The 15,096-nt window shown below is 44.7% G+C and overlaps 1 protein-coding gene across 1 annotated transcript; it reads right to left on the reverse strand.

Moving 5' to 3' along the window:
• Positions 1-931: 931 nt before the first annotated feature.
• Positions 932-1,867, reverse strand: LOC311091249 (olfactory receptor 51I2-like; the record flags this gene model as incomplete). The annotated part of the gene is made up of 1 exon (XM_084127068.1): positions 932-1,867. The coding sequence occupies one exon, from the start codon at positions 1,865-1,867 to the stop codon at positions 932-934; it is 936 nt and encodes a 311-aa protein (XP_083983194.1).
• Positions 1,868-15,096: the final 13,229 nt, after the last annotated feature.

Consider the following 15,096-nt stretch of genomic DNA (forward strand, 5'->3'; position numbering starts at 1 on the left):
CCAAAGCAATGGTCAAACCGAGAGAGCCAACCAAGATTTGGAGAGAATGTTGCGATGTTTGGTGTCTAAGAATCCTTCCTCCTGGAGTCAGCAGCTCTCAATGGTTGAGTACGCACATAACTCATTACCAGTGTCATCTACGGGCTTATCTCCGTTTGAGTGTAGCTTAGGGTACCAGCCACCAATTTTTTCTAGCCTGGAATCCGAAGTCGCGGTCCCCTCTGCTCACGCCTTCGTCCAGAGGTGCCACCGCACATGGACCAGAGCCCGTGAGACTCTGCTCCAGGTGGGGGCGCGCACCAAGGTTAAGGCCGATTGCCACCGGTCAAGACCAGTCCACACTGCATGGGCTCGTGATCGGCGACGGGGCTGACCGCATCACAGCTATTTCTTATTATTTCTTAGTTATTATTTCTATTAACAACAGATATAACTACACCAAATATCACGATTTGTAATTATTCGATATAAAGTATGTTGACAGCTATTGTTTGAACCTCTCAAAACTAATTCCTAAATCGTTATTTATAAAAAATAAGCCAGGTTCAGTCTGACAATGTAATGCTAATGTAAAAATTTTACACCAGTTTAAAAAATACTTTTATTTTATTCTTATTATTTTTAAACAATACAATTATAAAGCATTACTGACACTAATAGTCTATCATTTTTACAAGATTTCATGGAAGCTTATATTCTATATATAAAGTTATTAATCTGAGCTCATATGATATGGATGGCCCCTTTATTCAGTCAATTAAGAAAGATAATCTCTGATTGTGTTTCTAAAACCCTTATACAATGTTTCACAAAAATGTATTTACTGAGGAGGTCAAATGAAATCTGTATAGAATTCAGAAAGGTGAAAATATCACATTTAGCAATCATTCACAACTAGAAGGTGAGTGACTACTTGATTAAACAATTATCTTTAAATTTCTTCAAACTTGGTTTTCTGTGTTACAGTATTACAACAGAAACAAAGCAGGCTATTTGGAGGCTTAATTTTTTTGCGGATATCAGGAAAGTTTAGACCATAAACAATAGGGTTTACAAAGGATGGTATAACAATAAATTCAAGTGAAATGACAACACTCAGAGCTATAGGAAGTTCCCCAATCATAAATCGACTCAAAGTGAGCTCACAAAAAATAGCAACTGAGAAATTTAAAAGGATCACCATGTGTGGAATACAAGTTTTATATGCTTTGCTCCTGAACTCTCGTGTGCTTCTTTGACAAATTATAATAATTCTGACATAGGTATACAGTATAAAACTCAAAGGGATAAACATTGTTGTGATAGTTACAATCAGGCCATAAATATTATTAATAGTAATGTTCACACATGAGAGTTTGACAATTTCATAGTTGTGGCAGTACACCTTTAGCAATTTGTTACCACAGATTGTCAACCTTGCAGTCAAAAGAGCACTAATACCAACAAAAGTAATTGGATAAACCCATGCTATAACTATTAGAAAAGTTAGAAACCGTGTGGTAATTATGTTGTTGTAATGCAAAGGTTTACTGATTGCAACAAACCTATCAAATGCCATTAACATCAATATTGTAAGTTCAAAAGCTGCATATGAGTAAATGACACAACTCTGTATGAGACATGCTTCAAAGGAGATTATATGTGCATCATAGAGCAGGTCTGTCAATAACCTTGGAAAAAAGCCAGCTGTACCATATACAGAGTTGATGGACAAGCATGACATCAAAATGTACATGGGCTTGTGCAATGTCTTCTCCAGAATTATTACAAGAACAATAAGAACATTAAAGTATATGACAGCACAGTAAAAAATAAACCCCAAAGTGAAGAAAGCATATCTTATGCACCCAAGATTTTCAAATAACATGAAGTAAAAATATGTTCCATTTTCCTTACACAAGGAAAACGTCTCAGGTTACGACTGTAACCTATGTTCCCTGAGAACAGGGAACGAGACACTACGTCAGAATGACGCTATGGGGGGGAACGCCTCAGGCGTGACAGGTGTCTGAAATAAATATCAACTCACGTCAATTATGTTGACCGGCGACAGCCCGTGAATCATCAGCTTGATTGATTAACGCGCAACCTGGATGTATAAAGGGAAGCCTTGCATACATGACAACATCCTATCGTCTGAAGGGACTGTTGGAGGCAGGCCCCGAGGCATGGCAGGAAGACGTAGTGTCTCGTTCCCTGTTCTCAGGGAACATAGGTTACAGTCGTAACCTGAGACGTTCCCTTTCGAAAGGGAACTCTACACTACGTCAGAATGACGCTATGGGGAACGATATACCAACGCCACCATGCTGAGGGGAGTGCATGCCCAAAGGCAGTGACAACTGTCCGAACCACTCACCCTTAGGTCACATCGGGCTGTCAGTGACAGCACTCCCTACCGGTCATCACCCAAGCTAATGAACCAAGAAACCGCCAGAACATAGTTAATGGGGGGTATATCTGGGCCAGCTCAAAGGCTTAGGACCACAGCTTCCAAAAGAAGGGGTCCCTTCTAGGGAGTGTGGCTAGGGGGCCCAAGGGACTCCCAGCCAGTCACTATTCAGGGGAGCGTGCCACCTGAAATACCACCAGGCAGGCCTGACCTGGTGTCACTACATAAGACACTAGAGTCTGGCCACTTCCTGTCTGTCTGAAGACAGAGCCTCTGGACACTTGCCTTAAGAAGGCATCCAACCCAAGGGACTGCAAAACAGGCAGTGAACCACTCAGCCCGGATCTCAGAGACGGGAAACCCTGGAGAGTATGACTCAGCATAGTGCTTTACAACCCTTGCCAGCGAGGGGAGTCTCTCTACTCGATCCATGGATCTACCCAGTGTTTGTGTTTCAAAACACTGAGGAGGCCTGTGAGGGCCTAAAGGGAGCTACCTCCAGGAAGGCCTGGTAGGACCTCTAACCTGGCGACCACAACATGGGGGAGCTTGTATTCAACCACAATATGTGGGAGCTTACCTTCAGGAAGGCCGGTGAGGCCTCTGACCTGGCAACCACAACATGTGGGAGCTCATATTAGGAAAGCCGGTGAGGCCTCTAACCTGGTGACCACAGCATGTGGGAGCTCCTATCAGGAAGGCCGGTGAGGCCTCTAACCTGGCGACCACAACATGTGGGAGCTCATATCAGGAAGGCCGGTGAGGCCTCTAACCTGGTGACCACAGCATGTGGGAGCTCCTATCAGGAAGGCCGGTGAGGCCTCTAACCTGGCGACCACAGGATGTGGGAGCTCACTTTCAGAAAGGGAATAAAGCGTACAGCGCACAACCCTTACCATAAAAAATGGAAATAGAAAGTACATGAAAGAAAGTGCATGTACTTAGCCATTCTGAACCCAAGAAGGCCTGATGAGGCCTCTAACCTGGCGACCACAGCATGTGGGAGCTCATACTCGGGAAGGCCGGTGAGGCCTGTAACACGGTGACCACAGTGTGTGGGAGCTCATCAGAATGTGGAAGTTAACTAGAGAAAAACATCTGTCGTAATAAAGTGACGACAGGAAGTATCTAGAATGGGACCCGAAGAGAAAGACCAGGGTCTGAGCCACATAGGAAGGGACAGAAGCGATACGCGCATGACCCTTACCATAGAAAATGGATTTTAGAAAATACACAAGACATAAGTCGTGTGACTTACCATAAGCATGGTTTAAAAAAGGTACGGAACGTATGTACCAAAAAGGAATGAAGTAAAGGTTTGCTCGTACTTCATCACTCTAAAAACACAGTATGTGTGAGCCCACATTCGGGAAGGCCGGATGAGGCCTGTAACCTGACATGTAAAAGCTCAAAACCAGGAAGGCCTGGTGAGGCCTGTAACCAGGGAACCACCTTACGTGGGAACCTATAATCAGGAAAGCCAGAAGAAGCCTGCAACCTGATAGACACAATACGTGGGAGTTCTCATTCAGTAAGGCCTGGTGAGGCCTGCCACCTGACATGAAAGAACTCATAACCAGGAAGGCCGCAGAGGCCTAAAGCCTGGTGACCACTAATTGTGGAAGGTTAAAACTCAGGAAGGCGACCACCGCACGTGGGAGCTCAAATTCAAGAAGGCCTGGTGAGGCCTATAACTTGATAATCACAGCAAGTGGAAGCTCACAGCATGTAGGAGCTCACATTCAGGAAGGCCGGCGAGGCCTGTAACCTGACATGTGAAGACTCCTAACCAAGAAGGCCTGGTGAGGCCTATAACCTGGCGACTACAGTATGTGGGAGCTCATATACAACCACAGTATGTGGGAGCTCATACTCAGAAAGGCCTGGTGAGGCCTCTGACCTGATAACCACAGAATGTGGGAGCTCATAACCAGGAAGGCCAGATGAGGCCTGTAACCTGATGACCACAGTATGTAGGAGCTCACATTCAGGAAGGCCGGTGAGGCCTGTAACCTGACATGTGGAGGCTCTTAACCAAGAAGGCCTGGTAAGGCCTATAGCCTGGCGACTATAGTATGTGGGAGCTCATATACAACCACAGCATGGGGGGAACTCATACTCAGGAAGGCCGGTGAGGCCTCTAACCTGGCGACCACAGCATGTGGGAGCTCAAATCAGGAAGGCCTAGTGAGGCCTCTGACCTGATAACCATATAACATGGGAGCTCATATTCACCACAGTATGTGGGAGCTCACATTCAGGAAGGCCAGTGAGGCCTGTAACCTAACATGTGGAGGCTCGTAACCAGGAAGGCCTGGTGAGGCCAATAACCTGGCAACTACAGTATGTGGGAGCTCATATTCAACCACAGTATGTGGGAGCTCATACTCAGGAAGGCCTAGTGAGGCCTGTGACCTGACAACCACAGCATGTGGGAGCTCATATTCAACCAAAATATGTGGAAGCTCTCATTCAGGAAGGCCTGGTGAGGCCTCTGACCTGATAACCACAGAATGTGGGGGCTCATATTCAAGAAGGCCTGGTGAGGCCTAAAACTTGATAACCACAGAATGTGGGAGCTCATATTCAACCACAGTATGTGAGAGCTATACTCAGGAAGGCCTAGTGAGGCCTATGACCTGATAACCACAGTATGTGGGAGCTCATATTCAAGAAGGCCTGGTGAGGCCTAAAACTTGATAACCACAGAATGTGGGAGCTCATATTCAACCACAGTATGTGGGAGCTCATAATCAAGAAGGCCTGGTAAGGCCTATAACTTGATAACCACAGTAAGTGGAAGCTCACAGTATGTAGGAGCTCACATTCAGGAAGGCCGGTGAGGCCCGAAACCTGACATGTGAAAACTCCTAACCAAGAAGGCCTGGTGAGGCCTATAACCTGGCGACTACAGTATGTGGGAGCTCATGTACAACCACAGTATGAGGGAGCTCACATTCAGGAAGGCCGGCGAGGCCCGAAACCTGACATGTGAAAAACTCCTAACCAAGAAGGCCTGGTGAGGCCTATAACCTGGCGACTACAGTATGTGGGAGCTCATAACCAGGAAGGCCGGATGAGGCCTGTAACCTGATGACCACAGTATGTGGGAGCTCACATTCAGGAAGGCCGGGTGAGGCCTGCAACCTGACATGTAGAAGCCCATCACCAGGAAGGCCGGTGAGGCCTGTAACCTGGCGCCACAGTATGTGGGAGCTCATAACCAGGAAGGCCTGGCGAGGCCTGTAACGTGGCGACCACCGTGTATGGGAGCTCATATTCAGGAAGGCCTAGAAAGGCCTGTAACCTGATATCCCAGTATGTGGGAGCTCATAACCAGGAAGGCCGGATGAGGCCTGTAACCTGGCGACCACAGTATGTGGGAGCTCATAACCAGGAAGGCCTGATGAGGCCTGTAACCTGATTACCACAGTATGTGGGAGCTCACATTCAGGAAGGCCGGTGAGGCCTGTAATCTGACATGTGGAAGCTCATAACCAGGAAGGCCTGGTGAGGCCTATAACCTGGCAACTACAGTATGTGGGAGCTCATTTTCAAGAAGGCCTGGTGAGGCATCTGACCTGATAACCACAGTATGTGGGAGCTCAAACTCAGGAAGGCCTGGTGAGGCCTATGACCTGATAACCACAGTATGTGGGAGCTCATATTCAAGAAGGCTTGGTGAAGCCTATAACTTGATAACCACAGAATGTGGGAGCTCATATCACAGTATGTGGGAGCTCATATTCAAGAAGGCCTGGTGAGGCCTATAACTTGATAACCACAGAATGTGGGAGCTCATATTCAACCACAGTATGTGGGAGCTCATTTTCAGGAAGGCCTAGTGAGGCCTATGACCTGATAACCACATTATATGGGAGCTATATTCAAGAAGGCCTGGAGCGGCCTATAACTTGATAACCACAGTATGTGGGAGCTCATATTCAGGAAGGCCTAGTGAGGCCTATGACCTGATAACCATAATATGTGGGAGCTCATTTAACCATAGTATGTGGAAGCTCATATTCAGGAAGGCCTAGTGAGGCCTATAACCTGATAACCACATTACTCCTTGACAGTCAATTCCTGGGAGCTCACCTCAGGGAGGCCCAAGCACTGTCCGGTTGCAAAATGGGGACTGTCTGGTCAAGGAGGCCTGTTAAGACCTACTACCTGACCATCGAAAAAATCTTTAGATTTACTCCCATAACATTTTGCCCCAGACTCTAAAACAGGAGATGTGGTCTGAAAAGAAAAAGAAATATGTTAATTTCACATTTTACAAAAAGACCAGAATTACACCTGCTCTTTTTGTTCACTGCTCATTTTTCAATTAAAATGCAGCCAAAAACACTGGGTAACGCGATCTGGATGATAGGCTGAATTACTAAATATCTAACTTCTTAAAAGTCAGATAATATTCCATCATTTTAATTCATAGAATTAAATGCAGCCATACTCACCAGACAATACTGTTTTAACATTTATACGTTCTCGTAATCTACACACTGCCTCGGCAAGCGCGAGAAAAGAGCCGTTAAAAAATATTTGGCTTTCATCCCTCGAGAAGAAAGTCAACAGTTGCGAGGTTGAAACATCCGACAGCGCACGGATTTTTTCTTTCTCACGCGCGCCGAGATATTTCTTAATGAACACTGCCAGCACCCTCAGGAACTGACTGTGAACGCCTCGTACCCAAACAGTATTGTTTCACAGATCGCACGCACCACAGCTCAGATGCTGAACCCTCCTCCCTCGAGAAAAGGGTCCGCGAAAGCGGAGCATTTTTAAATAAAAAACGCTCACAGTTTGCACAAGAGGCTCTCTCGAGAGCCTCCCGCGCGCTTCAGCGATATTCTCAATACAGACAAACAGTCCCTGAAGACGAAAAGGGTGTTGTCATGTATGCAAGGCTTCCCTTTATACATCCAGGTTGCGCGTTAATCAATCAAGCTGATGATTCACGGGCTGTCGCCGGTCAACATAATTGACGTGAGTTGATATTTATTTCAGACACCTGTCACGCCTGAGGCGTTCCCCCCCATAGCGTCATTCTGACGTAGTGTAGAGTTCCCTTTCGAAAGGGAACTTTCATTGACCTGAGGAAGAGAACAAACAAAGTTCATATGTTTTTAGACCATAAATAAACAAATAAACATTCATCTCAGAATGTTTAGCCACAGTGTCTTATACATGTAATGCAACCCTAACTGTAAATTCTTAAGTGTGTTCAGTAATATAATAATCATTCAATTAAATTAATGGTTAGCACAGTAATAATTAAACACAGTCTAAGAAAAACTGTTGTTGTTGTTTTTAACTTTACAAACATTATTAGAATACCTTATGTTATATACTCTGAAATGACCATCACTGCATCTTCATTAAAATTGCAGGTAATGAACTCTATTTGTGTTCTGATTTAGTTGGACTGTGGAGTCACCAGTGTATGCTACTGTTTTTATAGTATCTAACACATCTCAGGGGCCTGTTGTGGCCTCTCAAGTCCTCTGAAGTTTGATTTCACTAAAAACATAAATTAAAAGCATATATGTAAAACATAAATAGAGCATATACATTTAGCATAATTCTGCTTTCCAAACTTTCCACTGCAAATAATTATTATTAACTCTTTCCTCACTAGCATTTATTTTTTTTTTTTTTTTATCATTATCACAAAACATTCATGGCCCCCAGAGTATTTTGTGGTATGAATGTCTGAACCTGCAATATATCAAAAGAAAGAACAGAGCTTCTGCTAAAAAAAAAAAAAGGGATGAAGCTTCATGACATATTGGATTCAGAATGATTATCAAAACATAGATGGAGTAGATCGAGTCCATAAACACCCCTAAAGCTTCACAGTCATATAACTCTTCCTAGGTCAACATTTCATTTGGTAACGTTAGGCAATTTTGATTTATATACTGTTTAATGTTTGATGTTCACCTTATTTGCAATGTGATTTAGCAATGCTTCTATCTCTTTTGGGTGACAAACAGCAGATGAACCCAAGAGCAGAAGAATAACTTGCAGGCTTAGATGACTGAACAAAATGTGCTTTTACTGAAGAGTCCAAGTTTAAAAGTACAACAAAAGGGAAAAGATGAGCAAAAGGTAAATCCAAATATACAACAGACTTAGCTTTCTTGGCAAGAAAAATACAAGCATAGTAGGCTCAAGACTAAACACAACTGAAAGAAAGAGGCATGCTTATATAGGCCAACACAAAGAAGCTAATGAGCCCCACAGCTGGGAGAAATCAAATACTAATGAGTAGCAACACAATGAATTCTACAGAAGCTGTGGCCACCTAGTGGCTGGGAGAATCATTACAGGTCAGCGCCAACTAGAGGCTGGGAGAGTCATTACAAGCTGCGGCCTTACAGGAGCCCAGGAGCCTCCAGGAAGTGAACCACCGGATGTAGGTGAGGTTCCTGTGATCCGTCCATATAAGGAATGGGTGTTTGGCACCCTCCAGCCACTGTCTCCACTCTTCAAGTGCCAACTTCACCGCCAACAGCTCTCGGTTACCAATGTCGTAATTCCTCTCAGCTGGGGAAAGTCCATGTGAGTGATGAAGTTTGTGATCATTCCTTGCTCTCTGCGACAAGATCGTTCCTACCCCGACGTCCGAAGCATCCACCTCCACTACAAAGGGCAACTCGGGATCTGGAAAAGTCAGAATGGCTGCTTGAGATGGAAGTGAAGAGCTGCTTGAGTTGGTCAAATGTGTGATAAGCCCTTCCAGTCCACTTAAATGGGCTTGATACCTTCTTGGTAAGAGTGGTCAGGAGTTCTGCAATAGTTCTGAAGTTCCTAATGAACCTCCTATAAAAATTTGCAAATCCCAGAAAACGTTGGACCTCTTTGTCAGTTCAGAACCGCCTGAATCTTGCCAGGATCCATCTGGACGTTGCCACTAGAGACAATGAATCCAAGAAAAAAGGCAGTGGGTACATGAATTTCACTCTTCTCTAGTTTGACAAATAATCCATTCCTCAGCAGTTGAGATAGGATGAGTGGGAAATGCTCTTGATAACAACGAGAGAAGATGAGAATGTCATCAAGATAAACAAATACAAACTTGTTTAGCATATCTCGTAACACATCATTAATAAGTGCCTGAAAATGGCTGGAGTATTGACTAGCCCAAAGGGCATTGCCTGATACTCATAGTGGCCATTTGGAGTGTTAAAAGCAGTCTTCCACTCATCTCCTTCTCTTATCTTAACAAGGTGGTAGGCATTTCGAAGGTCTAATTTTGTGAAAATGGTTGCCCCTTGTAGGAGTTCAAAGGCCGTGGTCATTAGTGGCAGTGGGTAGCGGTTCTTTTCCATAATACGATTAAGTCCCCAGTAGGGGTGGAGCTGAACCCGAATACGGTATTCGGAAAGGCACAAATAATGTGTTTTTTACGAATACTTATTTCGAACAAATACTTTAAAAATATTTGTATTCGGGAACAAGAAAAACTTTATATCAAAAAGCTGCGTTTCCTAATAATACATGGCGACCGGCGGCGCTGCTGATGTGGTGGCTGTAAATCCACTTGTTGATAAGAAAGGAGGAAAAAGACACATACGTCGTTCACATAGCGCGTTTTTTGCGCGTTCAGATTTCAAATGTAGGCGCGCGGCAAGCGCGCTCATAATAGAAGCGAGCGGCGCGCCTATGTCCATGGTTACATAGCAACGACAGACGTACGGGAGAGCAAGCGCTTGTGGAAAGGAGAAAGCGGTGCGAACTGCGCTCTCCATGATGACGAGGAAGTATCAGCAAATAATTAATTGTTTTCTAGCCCTTGCATTAGCTTTAGATATATTTATGGAGATGAGAAATGAAATAAAAAGCCGTCATTATGTCATTAATATCAGTCCATCAGAAAAGCAGTTCTAGGCTTATTCTTGGCTGGATAACTCTTAGCAGGTTTAAAAAGCCCTTTTAAAATTAAATATGAATGCAGTTTTGGATTAAATAAAAGTACAGTCAAGTCAAATAAAACACGTTTTATCTCCTGTATAGTTTGGTAACACTACAATAAGATACTATTCATTAACATTACTTAATGTGTTATCTAACATAAACACATTGAGTGAACAATATATTTTTACAACATTAATTAATGTTTGTGAATGTTATTTAATACAAACACTTGATTGGTCATGTTTGTTCACTTCATTCATTGTGCATTAAATAATGTTAACATAAATAATAATGTAAGTAATGTTAAAAATGTATTTTTAAATTAACCCCAAGGAGAATAATTGCGACAGTATATAACTATTGTTTATTGTTAGGTCATTTTATCTTATGTTATCTAACAAATGGAATCTTATTGTAAAGTGTTTTTAATACTACAGTTTCCATCTTTGTAACCGTGATATACACTTTAATATATGTAAATTTAATCTAAATTAAGCTTTGGTACCGAAATTGGTACCGAGAACTGTGGATTTTCACTGGTATTGGTAACGAATACTGAAATTTTGGCACCGTGACAACACTAGTAGCTCTGTTAGCTCGGTAATTTAGACAATAGGCTGTTGACAGAGTAACGTTAACGTAGCTAATGGCTGTTATGTTATTTTCTTTTTAATGACGTTCCTTGTTACATGTTCATTGCTGGATTTATAGAAAAACATCAACCAATATTGCATATCCATAATTATTATAATGGATATAATTAAAGAATACTTACACTATAACGTAAATTAGAAGTGTAACGCAAAAAAACTGGATTTTTACACCTATTTTGAATTTTACTCGAATACAAATACAAATACAAATACTTTTCCCCTCTCAACAAATACAAATACAGATACAAATACCGGCTGCTTTGCACACCCCTAGTCCCCAGTAATCAATGCAAGGCCGAAGACGCCATCCTTCTTCCCCACGAAAAAGAAGCCAGCAGGAGCTGGCGACGTAGATGGATGGATTAATCCACTGTTAAGAGCATCATTGATATATTCCTCCATGGCAGCTCTTTCTGGGGCAGAGATGGAAAAAAGTCTCCCTCGAGGAGGGCAGGTTCCCAGGAGCAGATTAATTGCACAGTCATATGGCATATGGGGTGGCAGAGAGGCTGCGCGGGTCTTGCTGAAGACTTCACAGAGGTCTGTATATTATAAGGGGACTTGAGACAGCTCAGGAGGAAGCACCAGGACTCTGGAGGCCACAGTGGATTGGGCTGGTGGCTTTAGAGGAGTGGGCAGCAAGCTTGGAGGTGGTTGGTCATGAATCAGTAGGTGTCTTCAGCAACTCGGAAAAATAACAGAGAGAGAGACCTGAAATATCACAATTAGTGCCCCAAGCAGTCACTACCCTAGCGGTCCAATCTATATGTGGATTGTGAAGGGATAACCATTGGAAGCCAAGAATTAAAGGGAACTCTGGTGAATGGATCAAGAAAAACTGTATCTTCTCATTATAACAACCAATTTGGAGATGGAGGAGTGTAGTGCACTGGCTAACCTGACCAGAGCCCAGGGGTCTACCATCCAATACAATTATGGTTAAGGGTTCTTGAAGAGAGATGGGCTGAACTCTCAGGTGTCTGGCCAAAGTAAAGTCCATAAAATTTCCAGCAGCCCACGAATCAAAAAGGCCAGAAGCTTGTGATGTTGTTTACCCCAATGCAGTGAAATGTCGAGTAAACCCCAGAAGCTGCTGGTTGGGGGAAGGTGATTACTCTTGCCCCAGCCCCCCTCTTCTTGGACGAGAGTTGTCTTTTCCCATCAACTCGGGACAGTTGGATCTGAAGTGGTCTGGCTTTCCACAGTACAAGCAGCATTTCTCCTTCATGTGTCGTTTACCTCGTGGCTTGTGACAGTCTGGTCCTTCCCAACTGCAAGAGTTCCTCGAAATTCATGGGAAGTGGAGGGGATTCAATGGCACTGCTAGAAACTTGGGGCTCAGGCAGCCTGATCTCCCCACGGCATTCCCGTCTGCACTCTCGAATGCGTTTGTCCACCCTGATGGCAATGTCAATAAGGGATTCACAATCAGGAGCCGGGTCTCTGAAGACCAGTTCATCTTTCAGTTCAGGGAATGGGGCACAGTGAAACGTTGCATCCAGGGCTTCTTGGTCCCAACCGCTCTCTGAGGTTAATTTGCGGGACTCAACTGAAAACTCTGCCACACTCCTTGGGATATCTGAAGCAGCCTGTGGTCAACCTCTCCCCCACTGGTAGGGTGATGGAAGACCCTCCCCATTTCTGCAACAAACAGATCACAACTGTCAGTAAGTGGGGAATGTTGTTCCCACAAGGCCGTAGCCCAGTCCAGCGCCCTTTCCAAAGAGGAGAGTGATGAGGTATTCCACTTTGCTGTTCTCTGTGGGAAAGCTGTTAGGTTGTAATCCGAATGCCAGAGTACACTGAGTGATAAAGCCTCCTGTCATACCTCTCTGGTGCAGGCAGTCTTGGCTCAGGTAGAAGGCCAGTCAATGGAGGTGTGGGTCTGTAATCTGGCAAAGTTTGGGTGGTTAAAACTGGAGAGACTTGAGACGCAGTCTGCTCACTTAAGCGTTGTAGGATCTCAGATAGGATCTGCTCATGTCTGTGAATGGTGGAAGCTTGGCCAGGCAGCACAGCTAGGATACAATTAACATTAGAGGTAGGTGTGGCATCTTCCACTGGGTCCACTAACATGGTTCAGTCTTGGTACATACCGAGGCTGGGATTGAACATGGGTCTTCTAGTCAACTGATGAGTGCTTATACTGAAGAGTCCAAGTTTTTAACCAAGTTTTTAACCAGCTTATAAACAGTTGGACCTGAAGACCCAACTGGCTATGGAGCACTCGAAGGGTAGGATTATGTACTGATACTTTGTGTCTTCAAACGCAAGAGCACAGTAAGCCTGTGAAGCGGAAGGATAGAGATCTAAGTACACGTCTTTCAGGTCGAATGCTGCAGACCAAGCTTGGGAACATTGAAACATTGGGGGCATTGAAAATGCAACTCTGTGTAAACAAGTGAACGGAGGCTTTCGAAAAAGGGCCCGTATCAGTTGGCGCAGACCCAAGATTGTTGTGACCCACCACATGATAAGAGTACAATGAAGTGCAGGCTCGAAGCCAAACTCCATACCGGCTGAGGGAATGGCTAGCACGCGTCCTTCGCCAGTAGGACTGCGGTGCACACACACAGGACAGGAGCTCTGCTCAACACCTAGGTGTGAAGGATCTCACTAAAAAATTATTTTAGGAGCATTTCTGCTCAACACCTAGGTATGATGAATATCACTGAGCCTGGGCGGAAGCCAAGCGAAATGAATCGCAAGCCAGGTCTGAAGCTAATGAATGGGGCCAAGTTGGGCATCGGTTGGAAGCATATTTCTAGACTTCAACAAAACCGGACCAGGGGCCAGGGACCACAAACGTACCCGAGGTGGGGCAGCGAGGTGGAGAACAGGGATCCGGCTCGAGAGGCCCGAAGTGGGATCTGAGTGTGCGGTGCAACACTTACCTGACTCCACTGGGTGGCAGGGGATGAGTGAGAAGGCAGATTACTGGTTCCTCAAACACACCCAGCTGCCAGCTGGCGAACAAGAGGGGGCTGAGGAGTGCAAGGCTTTACAGGGTCGCACACCGTCAGACTTGCCCTCTTGGGGCCCAGGAACAGAGGAATTTACTCTTCTTTGAAGTATGGGTACCGCCTGCTCCCACACTTCAAAGAAGAGTAAATTAAATTAATTTATGATTTTTTTCTCACCCTCTAATGCTGCAATCGGCATCCTGTCCCCTGGAGAAGCCCGAATGAAATGGCTGGTCGGTCCATTACAGAGGGACCAGCACGCTCAACGGGGCTCCACCGGCTGTGATGTGATAGAGGAGTGAGGGGCCCACAGGGATTGGTAACCGGGCGGGGAAGCCTCACTATGATCCTCTGATCACCCATCCCACACGGCGCCGTAGCGGGGCGTGGTAATGGGGACTCCAACTTCACGCATGAAGGCGAGTCTCGATCTCAACATAGCGATAGTCATATCCTCGCAATGAGAATAGAAACTATCCACAAAATGCTGCTTCAACGTGCTGCATATATACACATACATTATATACACATATATAATACAAACACGTGAAACAACCATTGTGACCGTCCATATGGGGGGACAGGGAACGATCGCATCCAGAAACACACGGGTGAAAAGGCATCTTGAAAAAGACGCAAACACACCCATGTTGCTCTTTCAGGAAGTGAAAAACTCTCACCAGTGCTGGAGCACACAGGGGCATGACCGCGGCAACACTGAACAGTGAACTGAAACAGTGAAGCACTCACTTTTCCGCCCTCTAACCAGCCGTCAGACAAACAAACACAAAGAGAAATTTGGTTGCTGTTAAAACAGCAGTTGAGAGCTCAAAGCTTGCGATCACCTGGGAGAGTCTTCCTAGAAGAAGCACCGACACACTCGCTCGTTGAAACTTGTAAGGACTGATTTTCCTGCTAAGACCAAACTCACCCTGCAATAAAGCCATAAAATGCAACCTGGACAAAAGATAGCAAAGACAGAGCACAGGACAGACCTGCATTATTGAGCGTGACTTAGCCTGTCCAAACTTTTCTTCTTCCTTATCTCTGCATCCCCCTCTCCCTCCTCCCTTCCTCTTCTTGCGAGTCAAGTCACCAAAAGTTCGCTAAGAATGTCTATATCACATATGATGTATCCTGAATCTATTGTTTTTCCTTTTCA

Source organism: Abramis brama (genome assembly GCF_963993115.1).
Source record: "Abramis brama genome assembly, chromosome: 10".
NCBI lineage: Eukaryota > Metazoa > Chordata > Actinopteri > Cypriniformes > Leuciscidae > Abramis > Abramis brama.